The following is a 23,720-nucleotide window of genomic DNA, read 5'->3' on the forward strand; positions in this document are numbered from 1 at the left end:
GAAATGTCTGGCATAGAGTATAAAATCAAGTTACACAGAAAAGTGGATGTACACATATACATATACGTATCAGCCCACCCACCCCCACACAAATACATAGATACATAGATACATACATGCATACATACATACATACATCCATCCATCCATCCATACATACATATAAACATACATGTATGGATACATACACACATACACACACACATACACACACACACACACACAGAGGTTATCATACATTTTATAGTCAATGATCATTATTAAATCTAAGAAGCTCATTGATCTTCTCTGATTGAGATTATAGATTTTTACAAAATGCAGACAACTACAATTTTCTACAATCGAACTAGAGAACTCCACTCTCTTCCGATTAGAAATATAGATTTACATACCTGAATATTTTCTCTACAAATTAACTCCCATTAAACATTGTTAATTCCAATTCTAACAAGCTAAAGAAGACAAATCTTCTCACGCTTTCTTCAAAAAAGTTTTTTTCTCGTTCATTTCTTGTTTCTCTTCTTTTCCTTTCTTTCCTTTATTCTCATTTTTACTTGCCTCATCTCAAAGAGCAGCCATATTCATATATCTATATTGAATGAGGGTGAATTTTAGTAGTTCACACCTTGTGTTTATCGAATAATATCGTTATATGTATCTTTGTATGTATCTATGTGTCTACACACACATACACATATGTACTAATACATACCATACACACACACACTCAAACACACACACACACACACACACACACACACACACACACACACATATGTATATATATATATAGATATAGATATATATATAATTACGATTTAGTTGAAGTTAGATGAATAAAAATCAAATAAGTAACAACGATATATTTCAATATTTAAGAGATTTGGAATTATGTATATTATTTACATTATTTACATTATTTACATTTGACGTATATTTGTCTTAGGGATGAGAACCCAGATTCGAAATTTCCCCAAGATACTTGATGAAGGCTGGAGAGTATATCAGCCAAAATGTTGTGTTAACAACAAACAAGGTGAGGACAAATATCCGTCAAATGTCCTCTGTCACTCTAAATTGTAATAGGCTTTATATATACATTTTTATCCTAAATTAATTCTTCCACAAAACGTGTAAATTCAAACAATGAAATTATTTTAGTCTCATGTACTGATGAAATTATACTAAAAAATAATGGTTTATCCTTTATGATTAAAATATATGTTGTCGTCCGGGTCCGAGGAGAGCGGATTATTTGAAACTGATGTAATGATTTCATTGATCGATTAAATGGAGCCGTTTGAAATGACCGTAATTCACTGATACCTGCACATCTTTGTTACTTATTTGCATTTGATATATATATATATATATATATATATATATATATATATATATATATATATGTGTGTGTGTGTGTGTGTGTGTGTGTGTGTGAGTGTGTATTATATATATATATATATTATATATATACATATATATGTATATATATGTGTGTGTGTGTATGAATGTATATATATATATATATATATATATATATATATATATATATATATATATATATATATATATATACATACATACAAATATACATATATACTCTATATATACACACACACACACAGAGGAATTTGAGTCATAATATTTGAATTCAACTAATCTGGTGGTATTCATAGAGTCAACAACCAGAGACGTACATTTACTATACCCTACGGACTCCACAAAATATCTTCCATTCAATTCGTGCCATCCGAGGCATATCAGAATGACACTTGCAACCTAACCAATAGGCTTTGTACAATAGAATGTGACACAAACATCCGTGACATAAGAACCCAACATTGAACTACATTCTTCTTATTAGGAATTACTCGCTTACCTTAACCGATAATGTAATTCAACGAGCCCAGAAATTTAGTATCGAGGAACTTATAAAATCAATACTAAGAAATAACTCGAAAGCAATGTTCCTTTCCTACATCGCCACTTACATTGTCAGAAACAATGAGGTCTATAACATCATGTTCCATAACATAATTAAAATAGACCCCTGGATGAACCAAATCCTCCAGAGTTACACCACCAGAAAGAGTAAAAGACAATCAAAAGATAAACGAAAAAAATACTAACACAGTTTAAACTCCATACAACAAAACACAAGCAAAAAATGATCCACTCTTATAAGACACACGTGTTATATGTCTTAACTTGATATAAGGATCAGAGATCCGTATTAACCGGGCAGTTTATTTGAGTAAATTAATCGAGGCATCTGAAAGTCTAATCTATGAACTATGCATTTCGTCAAATTGCATATTAACAGTCGGGAATAAAACAATATATAACTCAGTGATCATATAAACATATGCAGGTATGAAATAACGCAACTGGCTCTGACATCTATACATCATATCAATATTAACATCAGTATGTGACGGGGAATGGCAGAATAGTTAGCACGCAAGGCAACATGCTTAGCCGTATATCATCCATCAAATTCTGAGATCAAATTCCGACGAGGTCAGCTTTGCATTTCATCATTACGTTTTCGATTAAAAAACAAAAATTAAAAAAAATACGACCTGAGCATTGCGGTCGGTGTATTTGACTTAAACCGACCCTCAAAATTGCTAACATCGTGCCAAAATTTGATGCAAAATTTAACATCAATAACTTCTCGCATCAATAAAAAAATCAATATATGTAGCAGTACAAATTCGCAAATGTAATGTGGGATATCGAATTGTAAGAGTCTAGCTACGACCTACTTGCCTCTGAAAAAAAGAAAATGTAAGACTGGCAACACGTTATTTAGAAAGAAACTAGCAATAAATATAATAATATTACATAAATTGTTACTTACATTTGAAAAACAACCTCGAACACAGGCGCTACTTCTGGATCTCAAAAGTCCCGCTAAGGATCCGTCGAATTTTATTTTGTGAGGCTGATTACTAAATCATGGTTGGAGATGAAGGAAATACATTCGCCAATAAGGAAATCAAAAAAAGTCTTTATATGTTAGTGTTATTGTAATCAGAATGATACACGATGAACGATATTCTGAGATAGATATACGTGAGGTAAATTTTGCAAGATGCACTCGCATCAATATACATGTAATTGTATTGTTTCTTTCTTATAAGACTAGCGATAGGACGTGGTATATCTGATTGTTTGTTATCAGTATAAGCAGCTGTCTCGCAATGCAAAATATAGGTAATTTGTTTACATAAAATCTACATCCTACATTTTGTTCAAATGAGTTTCAAATATAATGTTCTGTAGCATGTGTCACGTATCTAAATACGTTGTCCCGGAAAAGAAATATGTTATCAAAGTTTGCTTGGAAATATATTGATTCGTAGCCGAGATATAACATTTCAAACAAAAGCGCTCATTTTACAAGTTTAAATCAATTTTAAATCAAATACTAATTATTGGGGGTACTGGGATATATAACTCACGGCATAATTACCATTCGTCAGAGATGAAGCTTTTCAAAAGCAGAAAGGAAAAAACTGACTCGAAGACTACAAATCCAAGCCATCACTGGAGCTGAAGAAAATCTGTAAAACTTTCCAGAAGTTTATCATTTACGTATATAAGTGCATGTTTGATATGCATCTATATCCATCAGAATACATACATAAAACAAAACATACAAATAGGCGTATACACTACCTCTTCACATATACACACATGCATGCAAAAATGCTATTTTTGCCTATGAATAAACATTGGATCAATGTTTATAACCGACACTTTTTGTATTGGCAAGAAGTCTTAGAATAAAACTGAAGAATGACATACATACATACATACATACATATATTCATACATACATACATACATACATACATACATACATATATACATACATACATACATATGTATGTCTAATTCCTCATCTTAGGACTCAAAGCCTCATATGTCCACACACATTTAAATCTGCTCGCTGGCGATGCGAATTCTACTATCAAATTAACAATAATATAACCATCTATGTGCCTAAACATAATATCATATTACTCACAATTTATGTTGCACATCGTCTGACATTATATATTGCGTCATAATCAAATTGCGTGACCTCCTTCACACAGGGTAAACAGGCTGCTGCCTTGCTGATTCCCTTCGGGAACATATACTAAGCATACTTCTATGGCCAACCTGTCGCCAATCACTTCAGCGTTATAGGTGATTGTATCACGCATTTACCACTCAAGGAAATGGAGGGAACAACGTTTTACTTTCGAAGGCGATATCATATCAACGACATATTTCGCTCTCGACCTTTCCTGTTATTCCTCATTCCATCCTATTCCCATCTTCGTTCCTAGTTTGATTATTCTGTTAAGTTCCTCTCATCTATGAAGCTGACGTATTCTTGCGATACTTGCCAATTGCATTTTTTTTTTTTAATCAGTGGCTATACCACATGCTGTGTATCATTAACGTCTCTCCTTTTAATTGTCCTCCTGAACGAGGACTATGTCCCAAACGTTGAAACTTCTACTGCTCACGGTAAGCACACAGTAGTCTTTTCATCAATTTTATTACATAATGTGTTGCAGATGCTGTACACCAGGATTATTGGCAATTGCGTAATTATATATAGAGAGAAACACACACATATTTTTTTCATTTTCTTTCAAAATGAAACCACATGTGAATCGTTGGCGATTTTTTTCCTCTGCCTTCCTTTTCAGTTGTACTTTCCTCCGTTTCTGAAGAAGAGCTTTGCTAGAAACTTTAAACCATGATTCTTCCCTTCCTTGAGCCTCTCCTAATACTTCACATGTACCACGTCCTTGCGTTGTTGTTTTTTGTGTTTGTTCTTCGTTTTTTTGGTGGGGGGGGGATTTTCTATATGTATATATATATATATATATATATATATATATATATATATATATATATACACATACATATATATCGAATTTCATTTTGTTTACGTTTTGTATCGTCCTGTGCTCATATATGCATATATAAACATATTTATCACAGTATGTAAATATATGTATATATATATGCCTATATATGTATTTTATTTATATTATTATATGATTGAACGCCACGCATCCATTTCAAAGTAAGTTTATCTTAATAATTTTTATGCGACTCTCTGTACTGTTTTCTCGCTCTCTCTCTCTCTCCCCTTTCATTTTTCTCTTTCCTTTCTCTAATATTTTTTCTCCCTTTCTCTCCCTTTCGTTTCCCCTCTCATCCTTTCTCTAATTCTTTTTTACTCCCTTCACCGTTTTCTATCTATTGCCCTCTCTCTCCCTCTTTCTCTTCCTCCTTTACTCTCTTGTTGCTCACACGTGACCATCGTCCATCTTTTTTCGACACGTGTTCATCTTTGTTATTCTTGTCCGTATCCTCTCCTATCTTTTTTTCTGTGAAATAAAGTTCTTCAGCGTTCGCCACCTTGCCCCGTCTGGCTGATCAGGCCTCATAATTTGTTTCACTGTCCTGTTTTTGTTACCAATTTTGACCCTCCGCAAAATCCCAAATTTTATTTTGGTTTGCGGGAGCAACTGTTTCCTCACAGGCACATGTTGTCCTGAATTGCTCTAAATGTGGAGAAGATAAACAACCAACAACTGATGAAGGGTCGTTCTTTATGTTACTTGTCTTTTATAACATTTATTTGTCTCGTTGTTCGCAAAAAAGCTTTGTCTTCTTCGTATTTCATGTTTACGTTTTGTGACGTTCTATACCCATATATGCATATAATACATACATACATACATACATACATACATGTACGTACATACTGACATATATATATATATATATATATATATATATATATATATATATATATATATATATATATACATATATATATATATATATATATATATATATATATATATATATATATATATATATATATATATATATATATATATATGTCAGTATGTACAAATATATATATATATATATATATATATATATATATATATATATATATATATATATATATATTGTTACGAACGGAACAAGATATATTCAGATAATCTCTTATTCGTTCGACGCGAATTAGAAAACCGGTCTCTGATTTTGCAAGCGACGACGAATAAAGTAATGTTTTGTGGTCCCGTGACTGTTTAAAGCATAGGCGGTATGATTTTGGCGCGCTTTTACGGTGTGGGCGAAGTATAAAGACTACTATTGCCCATGTGGCGAGTTAGTCCATACTGGGAGTCACGATTCCATCGTTACAGGATTGGTTTGCTTTTCTTGTGCACAGCGCGTACGTGATTGTTCTCGTTTATTGTTAAAATTGCTTCGCGTTTTTTAAACACTTTGTTGCGCTTGTTTTTCTGCCTTACGGCGGTCTGTTGGCACTATCCCACTTCGAGGAAAGAGGATCACCGAAGTATTAATGATGGAATATGAAAACCTCACCTCCTCGAAGCTTACGCCTTCTGAGGAGGAGCCGTCGAAATCTGTTGAAATAATGGACGAGCAGTTGTAGAGAAGGAATTTTGCGACAGTCGCCAAAAGCCACAGCAGTGAGGTCGAACTGGCGGAGTTGAGTAAATATAAGAACATGTGTGTAGGGAGGGATGTGAAGTAAAGGTCTTCCCTCCTCAAGAAATAATGAAAGATACTAAGGAGAAAACAATTATATACAGAACATATTCCACGGAAACAAAGAAAATTGTGATAATGACGACCACACTACTAGAAAAGGTCTTGAAACCGATGTAGGAATAACTGTCGTAGCGTGCCAGAGGAAGGAAGTACGGAAGAATGGAGGTGCATTTCCCAGAGGTAGCTACTGCTAGGTTACACCCGAGAACCTCTTTAAAAACAGAAGAAGTGGTGCTTCTACCCATATACATTGGGAGACGTGCTTCCAGGGTTAGAATAGAAGATATACCACCAGAGAGTGACGTAGCCTGAACAGTAGATGCCATACTGCTAAGCAATGAAGATAAGATAGTGTTCCTCCAGGCAACAAGAACAGCTCATAAGAATTGGCAAGGAAAGACCGGGATATGATAATCCAAGTGTCCGCGGAAGACATCGAAAAAATAGAAGAAACTATCAGTATAGAAGACGTGATAATTAGGATTAGAGTTGAAGGCAGAACTCCGCGTTGCTACAAGTGTAGCCTAAAAGGCCACATTGGAGCGGTCTGTCCTCCACCGCCCAAAAAGCTCCAAGAAAAACCTGTAAGCAGAGAGGAAGTCGCACCACCAGCGCCATCAAAAGAAAAGTCAACTACTATGGAAGAAGAAAGAAACAAAGAAGGGATTGAATGGAAACGGTCGGAAAGAGAAAGGAGGAAAAAGTGAACGTAGACGCCTATCCAAGACCACCCCTCCCCCACCTACACCTACTTTGCCCCACCCTCCCCTACAAACACTAAACCTCTCCACTCCCCTCCGACACAAAGAAAATCGCAGATATACAAGAGCCCCAAATACCCCCTCCGACCTGTGATAAATGAAAATATGTAGTAATATACGACGATTCAAATGTGGAACTCTGCGAAGAGATAGCCACTTGGGAAGACGAAATAGCTGAATACGGCAACTTATACTGGGACACCATAGCGCTATAATTCTGCGCTGGCAACCCAGGATCAAACGCCAAAAACAGTGAATTACAATGAAGACTTTGAATACTGGGAGAAAACAAGGAACACCAGTCAGGTACCAAAGTTAATAAGCTATCTTGACCTCCGAGAGTATTAAAAAATTGACATTCTACAGCCAGATACTGTTGGATCGAAATAAGGTCGTATAAACTGTATAAATGAAGTCACTCGGCGGGGCCGAAAAGCTTCATTTTACCTTTGCATTTTGAAATTCATCTCATTTTTTTTTCATTCGTTTTATGTCCCTACATGTTTTGTGTTGTCCCCTCTATATTTACCCCGTGTGAGAAATAAAGAATTAAGTCCATTCTTGGAGCCGACGTACTATGTTGACGTGTGAGGCGTATGTTTAGGAGCCTGTAGGAAATTGATGTGATGGAAGTCGACGTGAGTGGTCTATGTGAGAAAATGATTGAAAGTTGGTACCATGCAGTCGATGCGAATTAGTCGGTGTGTGAAATGGTGCTTGGCAGATTCGTGGCGATCAATTGATACTGTAATTAGTGTCAGAAGAGGGATATTTATTGCGATGGTGAATGTCAGTAAATAATGTAAATAGTGGCGTATTGTAAAGTGGAAGGCATTTGGACTTGCTGTGAAAATAGTCAGTGGGAACTTGGCAACGTAAAGAATACAGAATGGTTATTGGACTAACGCGAATTCGGAATTAACAATAGAGTCCAGTCGAAAAATAATAATAAAATAGAGACAGAAATTAAATCATTAATCTGGTGATTACAAAGAGAGCTCACCATAAGAATCTAGACATTTCAAATGTAAATGATAGAACTCTCTAAAAACTCCGTAAAGAACGGTTTATTTATTTCATTAATGTTTTTGGCCTCTTAATTAAAGTTCTTGTATTTTGATTAAACTCAACCATTTTGTTTGTTCTTTTCAACTCTTATAATTTCTTTGACTACTGCTTCCGTTCTAAGCAAGGTGGTTTTTGCTGAGCTCACCAACGCGGTCTTCAGTGACTTCGGACAGAGACTTTTGCGTTCTATGTGGCTTTGGGAGGCTGAGTGCGATACGTAACGATATGTATTATTTATATATAGACACATGCACATACATACATGCATACACACACATGCACATATATACGTGCAAATGTGCATACCTACATACATATTTACATACATGCCCACATATATGCATATTTCTTTCTTAGAAAATCAGAGAACGATTTTCAAAGTATTGTGACAATTCACAAAGATTTAATGTAATGAATCAATATAGCTTCTTTCATACGTAGATTTCCAGTGTTCCTCTCCGAGGACAGTATTGTGGCCTCTATCTCTTTGGTAGTATTGCGCATCTGGTCAGGTGCTTCCAGAAAGAAAGAAGACACGCTGGTAGTGGCCAAACCGTGCTACCGATGCAACAGTTGTTGCATCAGGAGCATCATGTCTGGTATACTACGAAAGTAAGTATATGTTAGAGTTGCGAATATGGTAGTTCGGCAGTGTAGCGCAGTTGTTCTGTTCTGATCATTTTCTTGATAGGTGTATACGTAGGGGTGGCCCTGAAGGGGCTAGTAAGATGTCGAGTCCTTCCCTTCGGATAACCATTTAAATGGTGGAGGTAGGTTTTCTTATTGAAGTGAAGTGGGGAATCTTCAAGGACCAGGTCTTAAATCCCTCATGCAATGTTTAACTGTCCTGCTTAGGGAATTTGTAAAGTACGTTGGTACATTTAGGAACTGAGCAGCCTGTGGGTCTCGACTGGTCTTGTCACTGCAGCATTTCTGTATCCGGGCGAGCTTGTTACGTACGTATTTCTTCTTACCGTTGATAGGGAGAGCCGACTTGTAATGGATAAAGAGGTCCCAACGAGATGATTAGCCGAAAGTCAAGCAAGAAGAAGGAAGCATCATTGTATGAGTATAATTGCTTAACAAATAGTGACATGCTGAAATGTTTTACGTTCAGTTCTTTGAATAAATCTATTTAATATGTCTTATATTACTGTGAAAATTTGGTAAGCAGTTTCTGGCGTAAACTTGGTAGGAAGTGAGGTGATCGTCTGCTCTCATAACTTGATATACATTCTGCCTCTGTTGAATTGAGCGTATTGCTTCTTCCACCCTGGTTAACGCAAAACGGAACACCTTGCTAGTTCTCAATATACGCAAAACTAGAAATTTATAGAAATTTATAGAGGATTAGTGGCAGGGAGGTGAAGCGACGTTTTTGGGAGACTCTGGGCGCCGACGAGAATAAATTGGCTAGCCTGTTCTGGAGGACTTTCCAGTCGGGAAATATCATAGGTAATTTCCAGATGTCCTTGGCCTGGCATTGCTACCGGGGGGTGCTACCGGTTCGAGACAAGCTCTACAGGCACGGATGCGATGTCAGACGGACTTGTCCAAGGTGCGCACAGAGTGACGAAGCCATTCTGCACGCCCTGAGACATTCGATTATCCAGGTGTGTGGGACCATATAGGATTTCCTATAATCTATCCATGCTATTGTTAGATTTGTCTTTTTAGATTTTACTTCATTTAGAACTACCTTGTCTATATATAATAGATCATGCGTTCCTATAGCCTTCTGCCTGCAACGTTTCTGTTCTCCTGATAGTAACTTCTGATTGTCAAGGCGCTCGTAAATACTTTCTAAATGTTAATCAAGTGATTGGTCTATTGTTGCTAGCTCTTATCCTTCATAATGTGTATAGACCTCCCTCTAGTCATCTAATCTGGTATTATTCCTGCATTAAAGCAATCCTGAATTTGTTCCCTCAGCCTCGCATGTAAACTACTGAATTATTTTTTTAGCCAGTACCCTTGAAATCTGATCCTGAGCCCTTCCAAATCGGCATTTTCTTAACACTCTACTCATTAATGCACTAGATAATCTTAGATCTGGTTGATTCTCACTCACGTCTTTAACCTTACTGTATCTCCATCATGATTTACTGGTTTATCCCAAATATTACTTCAAACCATTCTAGCTTCCTCTGCATTAGGTTTCTCATCTTCAGTACTTCGTTCACCACTATGTTTTTGGTTATAAAATTTCCTCTATCTCAAGTAATCTATTCTGTTGATACTGATCTATTCTTTTCTGTTATCTGGAATCTGGAGAGCTACTGCTATGATACGCTGTTTCAACTCTTCTATTACTGTTCTAATTACTTTCTGTTTGACTAAATATCTTTTACTCCAGGGAAGATTTGCATCTTGTGTCTCCTAACTTGTTCAGTTCCAGGTTACTATTCTTCTCAGGTCTTTTCTTAAAATCTTCACTTTATTTTGCAGTCCGGTTTTCGCATTTGCTCTTTTTTGATCTTATTTTTCTTTCCCTGTGATGGAATCAAACATTCAGTAATACAGGAAAGCGTCAGAAGAGAATGTTATCGCAGGGAAAGGGCAATACTCAAGACAGATCCGAATGCAAGAAACAGGATCGAAGCCATCAATACTTTAACCAAACCGCGCGTGATTTACAGTTTCAATATAATTAACTGGTCAAGTACTGAAATATGTAATCTTCAGAGAAAAATACGAAACTTTGTTGACAATGCATAGAATTCACCACCCTGAAGCAGATATAGAACGGCTTTATCTGTTAAGAAGATAGGGTGGCAGTGGACTTTTACAACTGGAATTAATAATGAAGATTGAGATAGTTGGCGTAAACACCATACGAAAACTCTGATTACTGGATAAAAATCTTGTCTTAAAGCATGAAAACAAGAAAGCATCATACTCATTAACAAAACAGGGAAAGATATATATAAGTGAATTCCAAATACAACAAATCCCAGAATTAGACGTGCTGGAAACAAGCACAGAAAAAGCTACGCGTATGAAAACCCGTACTAAGACTGCTGCCTTAAATATTCTTACTGATAAATGGCAAAAGAATCCCCTCAGTGGCAAATACCCAAAGAAAGTTAATAATGCCTATGTTTACAAAGCCCTTACCCATGAGTGGTTAGTGTCTTCTGGCTGAAAATCAGAAACTGAAAGATTTATCATAGCAACCCAAGATCAATACTTATCTACAAGAAACTACCAGGCCAACATATTAAAAAACAGCTGTAAAACAACATGTCGTGTATGTCAACAACAAAATGAATCTATCGATCATGTTGTCTCCATGTTCAGTCCTCTTGCGCCTGCAGAGTATCTCAACAGGGAGGATAGAGCAGGACAGTATATTCACTGGGTAATTATCAAAAATTGAACAAATTGTCGTAATGCTACTCTAAAAGGTAATCAGAACCAAGAGAATTTCAACGTTGAACTGCTAAGATATCCATCCACAAATCGGAATAGAACTCGACATGTACAATAGAGATGGAGAATTACGCAGGGTAAAGAAGCAATGATACACTGTTCACAGTACTAAACCGATCTCTGAACAACGTTACTAAGCAGACATATAGAGAACATAAAATATGCATGGGGAAAATACGAGGCCAAATATGAAATCCAACAAACACGGTGCACTCCAAAGATCCACAGATTCACACAAGTCCGACAAGAGAAAATAATTACTGACATCAGTCAATGTTGCCGAACAAGAGGCAAATTCACCCATAACACAAGCCAAACGGAGATTGCACCACAAAATATAATATCCACTGAAAAGAGCATTGTGATAATAAGGAAGGCTAAACGTGTTCAAAATTATGGTAACTCAACTTGCTTTGATAATCAGAGAGAAGAAATTGCAGAAACGAAATAGGATATTGTTAGAGAAATAAGTAAAATTTTACACAGGGAAATGAAAAAAATAGAGACTAACCTCTAAGTTCTACAACATTAAGAAACACTCTCACAAAATAAGGCATGCAACTCAGTAATCAAAGAATCACAGATGGAAAATTATAAGGCACTTACAACTATAAATAGCATATTCTTCTCAACAGAAAAAAAGCTCTAGACGCGCAAATCGGTTTAAAAATTAATTCAAGGAAAATATACTAAATAATTAATCACTGAGTATTTAAGGTGTACACGATGAAATAGAATGTCAAAGAGTAGAACTCTCAGTTGTTGAAAAATGATCAAATCTGAATGGTAAGGCAAGAAATGCAGGGAACTGAAAAGGAAATATTAAATTTCTAATCGGGATGCTCTCCTTATCATCGAGGCAGACTAGCAGCGGCGAAGCGAATTCAAATGACATCACATGTTAAAAGATAACAGAAATAAGTATTAGAAAGAAACATGTTCTACTTCTGCAGAGAATTAGAGAAACAACAAGTAAATGTAAAGAAACTACTAAACATAGAATAATCAGAGAAATCCAGGAAGTGTATTTGGAGACAACAAATGAAGACATCAAGGAAGTATTCTGAATCAACTGAGGATATGAAAGACTGAAGCCAGTTGAACAACAAGGATTGGAAACCACTAAGACTATCAAACTTTAAGCTGACTCTCAATAAAGGAGTCCTATACAGAAAATAACAACTATCAAATTACTAGTTACAAGCGTTCCGGGGAAGCATAAGTCGGTTATAGAGCATACTATTATCGTTATTAAACAACTTAATAAAGCTCTAAAATGCTCGATTAAAGGTATCGTTAATCTCGTTCCCATACAAAATGGAAGTAAAACCCAATGAACTGTAGTCACATGAACCAATTTCTCGAAGAAAAGACGATCTTAACACGAGGAAAAATGTGATAAAAGAAAACAATCTGTTTGTAGAGATCACTTACTTATTAATAAAATGCGGCTTGAAAACTGTCTCAAAAAAGAATAAGAATTTGAGCACAGGAGGGCTTAACAACCAGATATCATTTTACAGTGTAAATCATGGATGGATAGTGAAAGCTCTAGACATATGCAAAATCACGACTCCAAGAATTAACAACCACACTCATCAATAGGAATTACCGACAACCGTTAATCGACAATACAATCTAACGAGGTCATTCACTGGCTTTCAATGAGCACCGACTTCCGAACGGTGCTGGGTCTACTAGTCCCTGAGTAAAAAGTTTATGTGCAAGGGAGGTAAGTAATTTTGGACGTCGTGCAATTAGTGTAGATAAAATATTGTAATATGAATAGTATATGGGATGCATGGAAGTTTGTGGTGTTATTGGTAGGATTACTAGTAATAGAAATAATTATTACAGAGAAACATGTTCTCTTTCTGCAGAGAATTAGGAAAACAACAAGTAGATGTAAAGAAACTACTAAACATAGAATAATCAGAGAAATCCTGAAAGTGTATTTGGAGACACCTCAGATTTTTCACCGATTTCATATGACATAGTAGTTGACATGGCTTTTACTTAACCCCAGCAATGGAGTCATCAAATCTAGCACAATAAAAATAAACTGAAATTTTCGATTATAACAGCGTCTTATCTCTCTTGTTCTGTATTGAAATGTTTAATCATTTCAAATGAAGTAAACAACTCGAAGTATGGATATACACGTTACTATTAAAGCATTCAGTAGTGTGTTGGACAACTCTATGAAAGATTAAAGGTTTTATAATCAGAATGACCTGTAATTAAAAACACTTATATCAATGACAAAGCTTATCAGTAATGGTATGGCTAATTACCTGTTCGTAATAAATGTGCAAAAACATTTTTGAGAGGGGAAATCTAATAACATCGTGCATTCATTTTGATCTCAATTTCACATCGTGATTTACACGCGAAAACACACGCCCCCCCCCCCCCCCAGTACACACAAACGTGGTGGATTGTGCATACTTACCAGTGATTAACTATAACAAGAAATGTCATGGGAAACCTCAATTACAATAGGTGCTTCAAAGTATTCTATCTATATTATACAAGTGATGTTGGTGTCAAGTTTCAGAAAATTACTCAAAGCCACTTAGCCAGACATACGTCACTTGAACAATTGTAATTTCAAATTATACCAACAATTAGACAGAAACTTTTGGCAGTACAATAACTGATTTGTTCAAAATTACGGTGATGAAAAAGAAGAAAATCTGCCAATAGTATTTCAATAATTGTAAGATAAGCTTCTCCAAGAAATACCAGAAAAACCTCCGATACCCAGGTATAGTACGGTCGAAAGCTACAGCATTCTGGAGGTGAACAATAGTGTTCTTCTACATTGTACTTTTAAATGAACTCTGTATTCATGATAGCAACAACTTTGTAGAAGTTCTTCAGAATGTAACTCTATTTATATAAATGTAACTTTTATGCAAACACACACACACACACACACACACATTATATATATATATATATATATATACATACACACACACATATATTTATTTTTCTGGCATTATATGTATATAATCCTAACTTCCTAATGTTCCACTTCTATCAATGTTCACAAAGCTCCTCAGTACAGCAAAGAATGAATAAAGTGGAAACTTTCATCAACAAATATCATCCACAACTCATAATACAGAACACTACTAATCCTTCCAATAATACCACTAACTTCCATACATGCTATACACTATTCATATTACAATATTATACCTGCCCTAATTGCACTACGTCCCGAACTACTTACCTCCCTTGCACATAAACTTTTTTTCTCAGGAACTAGTTGACCCGATACCGTTTGGAAATCGGTGCTCATTCAAAGCCAGTGAATGACCTCGTTAGATCGTATTGTCGATTAAGGGTTGTCGATAATTCCTATTGATGAGTGTGGTTTTTAATTCCCGGAGTCGTGTGTAACGCGTGTTTGTGTCTGATACTATTGTGCACATTCTTTTGGCTAAACAGAAGGGGATATTCATCCTGGTGTGTCTCGGGTGGAAAGAATGAAATGGCAGCTACTATTTCGTGTGTTTGTAATAGATATATGTATCTATTTTGTTCCCGCTTTTTTTTTTAATTAGGATATCTAAAAATAGTAGTTGTGTCTGGTTGTAATCTATCTTAAATTGGAGGTTTTCATTTATTCCATTTAGAAGTGTTTTGAATTCATTAAGTTTTTCTATACTTTCATTTCAGAGGATGAAACAGTCATCGAGATATCATTTGCATTTGTTTTGAATTTCGAGATAGCCCGTTACAATGTTCGCAAAAGAAGGTGCAGTCCGTGATCCCATTGCTGTCCCCGATTTTTTTCAGCAGTAGTCATTATTAAATATAAAATAATTGCTCTCTAGAACAAATCTCAGTCCTTCTCTTATGAGTTTATGTATATATATATATATATATATATATATATATATATATATATATATATATGCAACAGGATATCAACTAGTTATGTAGTGCGACTGTTTCAAGCGCCTCAATTTAATTGAAGAGTTCAATCAAATCATTGTATCAGTTTCCCCATCTTGCCTCTAATGAATTTTCCCTGTATTAGCATCTTACATTTCTTAGCATCTTAAGTTTCTATATTCTAAGTCTACTCCTAGCTTGCCTCCTGTTTATAGACCGTTACTTATATCCAGCGGACTACTCCTAATGTCTTATTTCCTATCCCTTTGGGGAAAAGGATTACCTATGATAATATTTACGACCATAACTAGCCATCAGCTGTCAACTCACTCTTGTTCTTTATTCAAAATAGACAGCCTTCTAGTCTCAGATAATTTGATAATGATAAACAGATAAATAAATTGGAAATGAATTACAAGACTTAAAACACTATGCCCCGTTATGGTCCATGGGATTCTAAAAAATTGTAGTCTACTCTTAGCCACTTGCTACAATAGCGACAACATGAATAACTTCCATCTTCTTACTCTGTTCAAATATTCAAGAAAAATAATACTAATGTATCCTACTTGTCAAACAATTTCTTACTGCTTGATATCTTGTGGTTATTTTGCTTTAATTCACCTTACTTTGAGCCGCGCTGATAATACCGACTGACTTGTTTATTCAATTTAAATACCTAATTCAACTGAATCTTAAGTATTTATATATATATATATGTATATATATATATATATATATATACATACACACAGCGTGCGATGGACAGTTTGTTGCCATTTTATGTTTTTAATTTCACGCATACGCATTTGTGGGCGGATTTTGTCGACTACGCAATATTGTTGGGTCTGTTGGGCACTGTCTGTGAGAAAAACAGCACCATGACGCAATTCACTCTGCCAGAAATTTGAATGGATTTGCTGTAGGGCTTGACATTCGCGTCAGATGCTCCAATACGAACATTTCAGAGTGTCCGGTTGTCGACCTAAGGACAGTGCAAAGGATTCGGAAACTGTGGGATGGATCTAATTGCGATTACGAAGGTACGGCAGCTCAGATTCTTTTAATGAGAAAAGATCTCCTGAATTTCTTGGTGAGATCCCTGCCATATTTGACAACGATCGTTGTAATTGAATCAGATTCATCGCTAGGGATATGGGAATGTCTGAATTAGATATCAGGCACGTAGCGCATGAAGATATTCGATATTTCTCATACAAGATGAGAAAGGACCAATCTATATCCCAAGCCATCACGGAGAAAAGAATAACCACGCTACGAAGATTTTGAACCAACTCAAGCATACTCGCCAACCGAAAAACTTTGTTTTTGCTCAGACGTGAAAAAGTTCTGCCAAGATCAGATGATGATCACACAGAACAACAGATGGCTTGCTGTGCCTTGTACTTGTCCAAGTTTAGAATTGTAAGAATATCATTACCCTTGGTCGCATTTTTCCATATGATGTGATATAATATATAATATATGATATCATATGATATACATACATGCATACATACATACATACATATATGTATATATATATATATATATATATATAGTCAATTCCACAACTACACAATTCAATAAACAAATAAAGAAACGAAGACAAAGAAAAAAGAATTGAAAAAAAAGACACAACAACAAATTTGAAGTGGGGGCACAAGAATTATATTAGTTTGGCATCCTGTCGAAGGAGAGAGCTTTTAATGTTCCGAGCATGGGTCTTCTTTGGAAAGGAGAAAAGGAAAAGTCCAGAGAAAGGAAGAGGAAAATCTCCGACGGCCTACGTGTGGCTACATTCATATATATATATATATATATATATATATATATATATATATATCATTGACACATAATTTTCCACAGACATATTTACCGAAATTACATAAAAATATCTTGAAACAGGAAAGAGTCACTTTATTGAATAAAATCGCCATTGGTTTCAACCACGATCTCCAGTGAATTTGCGAATCTCTTGCAATTCTTCTGGACGGTCTCTTTCTTTAAGTTGGTGAATGCTGCCATACCTCTCACCTTCAGGGCTTCTTTCAGAGTTACAAGGAGTTTTGTTGGTCACTCGCTGATCTACGCTCCTCACACAAAAATCAAGTGAGTTGCATTCTGAGGAGTTAAGTGGTCAGATGTCAATGGTGATGTGGTCGCAGAGGTTGTTTGGCTACCATGGCCGGGTTCTTCTGCTTGTGGGTTATGACAGAAAGTCCTGTTATCAGACAAAGTGTCTTCCAGTAGCTAACATCTTAACCCTAGGATGCATTACCTCCTCCAGGCAGATGTTGGCTGTGAGTCCGTGTAGGAAGATGAATGGAAGCATAATGTAAACATAACTAATGAGCAGTCAGAAAACGGTGACGTTGACTGGATGTTTGATTTTTATCCCTTACCTGAATGATGCGGTGACATATATCAAAATTTCCCTTATAGAAATGTATTCATGAAAAGGTATAGAACTATATTATTACATTAAAATTTGAGAAACAAACACTCACCACTTTTTTCTTTTAAAATGTTATTGCATGAGATTCATAGCATCAAATTTCTGGAATTGAGCTCAATTATTTCAGCTTAATTAAAATATAGCTTGTTTTTAAAATAAATAAAAAAAAATTAATTATGCATAGATCCATTTATTTAAACGTGTTTACAAGAGGATTCTCTGTGAACAGGATGAAATAATTTCATCATTACAGAGTGAAAAAAAGAAATAAGGTTTACTTTCATCATACGGAAATAATTTAGATAGAATATTCCATTCCAAATCAAATTGTTTATTATGAACCTTTAGAGACCAAATTAATTTACTAAACCGAGAATTGATACGTTAACTGATATGTATAACATATTGATATTACATTTACTGATATGTCTAAATGTAGAGTAATGATTAGATATAATTTTGGAAAACTGAGATGAAGAACTACCTACATAAAAAAAGACATTGGAACCGGAAGTAATTTTACATTGATAAATAGAGTTTCTAATCTTAGACTTATTGCTAAGGAAACGAATTCGATTGGAATCCGCATCAGAAACACTAACACTGCTGCTATCATTATTTAAAGAATGGTTAGTGTTCATAATATCAATGTAACAATTTTCAATAAGTGGATTTGTATTTAGCAACTTATTATTATGCAAAGAGATGATTTGTGAAACAGGAAAAAAAAAACCCAGGAAATTTATACAGACTTATCAAGGCTTATTACCTAGAATTCCTTAGATAAGAACTATAGGATTATCAGTAAAAGTAACATCAGGAACGCCAACCATGAGGCGTAGAAAATTATGGAGAAATATGACTTACAGATGAAGCCAGAACCTTTTGATCCAAAACAACCTCGTTTTCTTTTAAAAGATTACAAACTAAATATTTTAATAACCCAACCTTACAACTTCTATGTCCTTCTAGCTGTGATATCGATGTTCTTAGCAAAGATATTCGGATAAATATATTCCTACCTTAGTTAAAAGATTACAGCTTAATTCGTTCCAAGTTTAATTATATCAATAACAAGAAATGCAGTAACTACATCCAGTTTGGCGTTTCAAGTTTATATTCTTCTATCAACCCATTTGTACACAACAAGGCACTCTGGCTCACACACAAGAAAGCAGGTCTCGCCGGGGATGAAACTAATGTCGTCTTAGCTGCCAGAAAATCTATTCTTAAATTCGATAACAGGCTATGCGTCCGTAAAGATGCACCCGACAGTTTTCATGTCACGATGGGGAGTTCTGATTCAGTACAAATCGCTGATGACTTGTTCGGTATGTATATCTTTTATGTGATGGCTGACCAATTCCCAAACATGGAGATCTATATCGTGATGACTGTTTACCTTCAAAATGCTTCTAACCCAAAATTAGAAACGGTTAAGAATTGGTTACTTAAATTTTTCCGAGATATGCGCTTATGCATTGTTTTTGACGATGATGTTACTAATGCCAAGTTTTTGGATATTACCCTTCACTTACATAATGAGTCATATTTCTTATATCATAAATCTGCAACTAATTTAAAATATATTAGCTGTTTCATTAATCAATCGAAGGATATTACAAAGAATGAAATTTTTCACTTAGACTTTCACATTATTTGCAAATGTTGATATCTTCAACGATAAAGCTGAATTTTATAACTCTGCCTTACTTAAAGCAAGCTATAAAGAAATAACTACCTATATTAACTCAATTTATATTAATTCTACCTGTATTAATCAGGACACGAAATCAAGTCATAACGATATAAACAATATAAATTTCAGTTCGAATAACAAAGCCAAATCGAGTAAATTAATTCTACAGAGTAAGGGAGATAACCGTTCTTTAAAACCATTTATTCGTTATAAAGGCAAATCGAGGACGTTAAAAGATTATTGCCCTAATTACAAGGCTTGTCTTAGCAAACCTGTTTGGTTGCTAATTCCATATGTTAAGCAGATCAATTCAACCTACCATACCTGTTGCGGGAAGCTATAGAAAAGAATTTTCCCCAAAATTCAAGATACTATTCGATTATTAATTCACACCGAATCAGGTTATGGTTTTCTAACAATTCTCCTTTCAAATATCTTCTCTTTGCATAATAATAAGTTCTGAAATACAAATCCACCTAATCGAAATTGTAACAGTGATATCATTACCACTAACCATTCTTTAAATAGTAATAGCAGTACTGTTAATGTTTCTGATCTGGATTCCAATTGCATTCGATTCCTTAGCAGTAATTCTAAAACTAGAAGCTCTATTTTTGAATGTAACATTACTTCCGGTTCTTACGTCTTGTTTTATATAAGTACTGCCTTATCTCCGTTGTCCAAAAGAATATTTAATCTTTATCCCACATTTAGACAATGCTGTGCTTAAAAATTAATTTGATCTCTAAAGATCATAATAAACAATTTGATTTGGAATGGAATATGCTATCTAAATCATTTCTGTATGATAAAAGTAAATGTTTTCTTTTTTCGCTCAGTAATGATGAAATGTATTTCCTCCTGTTCTCAGAGTATCCTATTGCAAACGCGTTGAAAGAACGCACTTATCGTAGCAAACATTGGCAAAAACATACCTTTAATTCTTCCCATTCTATAAATTTCGACCTTTAACTGTCTTCTAACATTTCACTTCCGCTTAATATAATTATTGACCATGCCTGTAAACTTTATTCCTATTCACCTCTCGCACTAAAATTCCTCACATTTAATCTTCTGCTAATTTCTTTCTTCCTCCTTCTCTCTCTATAAATTGCCTTTGACATTATATATATTAACGGTCCTATATATTTTCGCGGTTTTTTTAAAAATAACATTCCAGCGTTCCATTTATCGTATATGATGTAATCGCATTTGGTTAAAATGTCTTATTGATAAGTTGTGTCTCTCTCTTTTTACATCATTTTATTACTTGTGGAATAATACCAATGCTTCCTTCGAAACATGTGTCGGAAGTATAAAGTTTTGAATAACATCAGCGTTTAACACTATTTATTTATTTATCTATTTTAATCAAAAACAATTCACCAAAGTCTGGAATTGCTACCTTTATAATAGGCTATTACATCGTTGGTACTTGTGTATGTTTTTGCTAATCTTGTAACTGTTTATTTATTTTTTCGGTGTTGTTTGTAAACTTTGAAAATACACACACACACACAAAACATTCACACACACACACACACACACACAAAACATTCACACACACACACAGACACATACACACACACACAGAAAACACACACACAAAACATTCACACACACACACATATGTATGTATCTGTATTCACCTACTGACATACATGATTAATAATAATATAAAGTATTTCTGATTTGGGGAATATCATGAATTTTTCCTAAATTTTAATTAACCAATCCAATGTAAATTTGTAAATTATCGTAATCAATGATCTTACCCCTTCTTACACTGCCCTTACAACCTCTTTACTCATTATCATATTCAAATTATTATTAACAATCTTTACGTATACTCGCTGAGCATTTTGTCCGTCTTTATATTCTGGGTTAAAATTGTGCCATGGCCTAATTTGCTTACTATATTTTCATGATCTTTTGAAATAAATAAAGATGAAGCCCTGGGATCGATATCATCAACTAACACCCTGCCACTAACTTACAGTTATTGTTCCTGAAATTGGTATTAATCATGTGTATTAATAATTATATCGGACGAGGCGTATATAAAATACAATTATCAACAATATCCAGAAGTTCCCTTATTTCAAAATATTTTTCGTGGCACCGGAATGATTCATGCGTTCATTTAATACCTTCCACAGTTTGTAAATAATTTTCGTATGAGGTATATGATAAAAAACTACCTTTCTTTTGATGTCCTTTGAAAGCCCATCCAATGAATCACGAACACCCATTATATAGGCCGAATTATAATTAGTATGTTTTATACCTAGTGCATTGACCAGCATACCAGTTACATAAACATCATCGACCCAAAGACGCGGAACTTTTAATGCAATTTTGAGTAAACGGACGGGCATGTCAGGGCTCAAGATATAAGCAGATCCCGCACAATAAACGTCATAGGTGTTATTAGAATATTCTTCATGTGAAACATACCACTTACTATTTTTGTTTCTGATGACATGCATTCCAACCCATACATTACATAATATAAATTTTCTCCGAGAAAACTTGTACTGTTGTAGATATCTCAAATGTTTTACCACTTGAAAAATATCGACTAATATATCATCATCTGTTTTCATTATATATGAGATATTGTGGCAGTTTGTTGCGATCCAGCGCAACGCTGCCATTGCTTTGGAATTTAAGTTTCGATATGTGTCGTTGAATTCACTCTGTAATATGTCATTATAACGGTCAGATTCTAATTTGACCATATCCATAACGTGACGGTCTTTGACGACACCCATCACAAATAATAACTTGATTTTAAATTTGCCCAACAGTTTTTTGTCGCCCCATGTTTTTCGTACTGCCGTTCGTCGCTTAAAGTTTTTTGGTGCAGTGTGAATATAAACAATCATAAAATCATCAGGGACACATATTAAAGAAGGTTTAATGATGTGACGTGAGTAATAAGGCAGTTCTTCTTATGATGAGCTGTCCGGAAGGGAATTTTGAACTTTCATCGTCTCATTTTGTTTTGACTGTAAACCACCATTGACTGTTAATGATAAACCATGCATCAATGAATGATCAGTTTTGTTCCTATTTATATTTTCATCGATTGTGATATTCTTATCTATGGCATTATTACTCATTTTTCCCATTTCAAACTCCTGCCGATCCCGCCTCGAAAGCCATGTAACCTTAAAATGTTTCTTCGTAGAAGATATGTGAAGAAGAGTGTAAATTGAAGTGATGGTTAGGAAGCGGAGAAATATGCGGAATATTCTGGATCGGCGCAGAAACATTACTGCCGTAGTTCATTATATGCACACACTATTTTAGAAAGATGCACTCAAATACCAATTTGAACTGTAATAAGGAAATGAAAAATATATTAGCGAAACAAAAATCAAATTAACATTATGGATTATAGGTATAAATACATATAAGCTTATATATTCACATATATAAGCATACACACGTACATGCACCTATACATACAAGCATACATATATATTTTTTAAAATTGGCGCAGGTCCGAAGTCGCTCTCAACAATATGTTCGCATTCAATCAATATATATATATATATATATATATATATATATATATATATATATATATATATATATATATATATATATATATATATATATGTATATATGTGTGTGTTTGTATGTGTGTACATGTGTGCATGTAGATATGTATGTATACGTATGTATGGTAAGACTGATAGAAAATGCATTCAATTCAAAGAGTGATACATACACCGAGTAAGAAATTTCATTTTTGTCTATTGAATTATATTAAACA

The 23,720-nt window shown here is 34.7% G+C and overlaps 2 protein-coding genes across 3 annotated transcripts in view; both read right to left on the reverse strand.

Moving 5' to 3' along the window:
- The window catches only part of LOC149137454 (beta-1,3-galactosyltransferase 1-like), a 68,134-nt gene that overhangs the window by 15,164 nt on the left and 29,250 nt on the right, over nucleotides 1–23,720 (reverse strand). Inside the window, exon 1 of one of the 2 annotated variants that reach the window (XM_052978550.2) lies at nucleotides 2,864–3,234. The exons of the other annotated variant lie outside the window; for it this stretch is intronic. The gene's annotated coding sequence lies outside the window, so the exon portion shown is untranslated. Of the gene's footprint in view, nucleotides 1–2,863; nucleotides 3,235–23,720 lie in introns of those variants that run through there. 2 annotated transcript variants of the gene reach the window in all.
- The window catches only part of LOC106877749 (beta-1,3-galactosyltransferase 1), a 35,288-nt gene continuing 29,250 nt past the window's right edge, over nucleotides 17,683–23,720 (reverse strand). The window contains 1 exon segment of the mRNA XM_052978560.2: nucleotides 17,683–23,278. Coding sequence (XP_052834520.2) covers nucleotides 22,033–23,214 — 1,182 coding nt within the window. The 5' untranslated portion in view covers nucleotides 23,215–23,278 and the 3' untranslated portion in view covers nucleotides 17,683–22,032.

This window comes from Octopus bimaculoides, chromosome 1 (assembly GCF_046866305.1).
Source record: "Octopus bimaculoides isolate indiv1 chromosome 1, ASM4686630v1, whole genome shotgun sequence".
Lineage (NCBI taxonomy): Eukaryota > Metazoa > Mollusca > Cephalopoda > Octopoda > Octopodidae > Octopus > Octopus bimaculoides.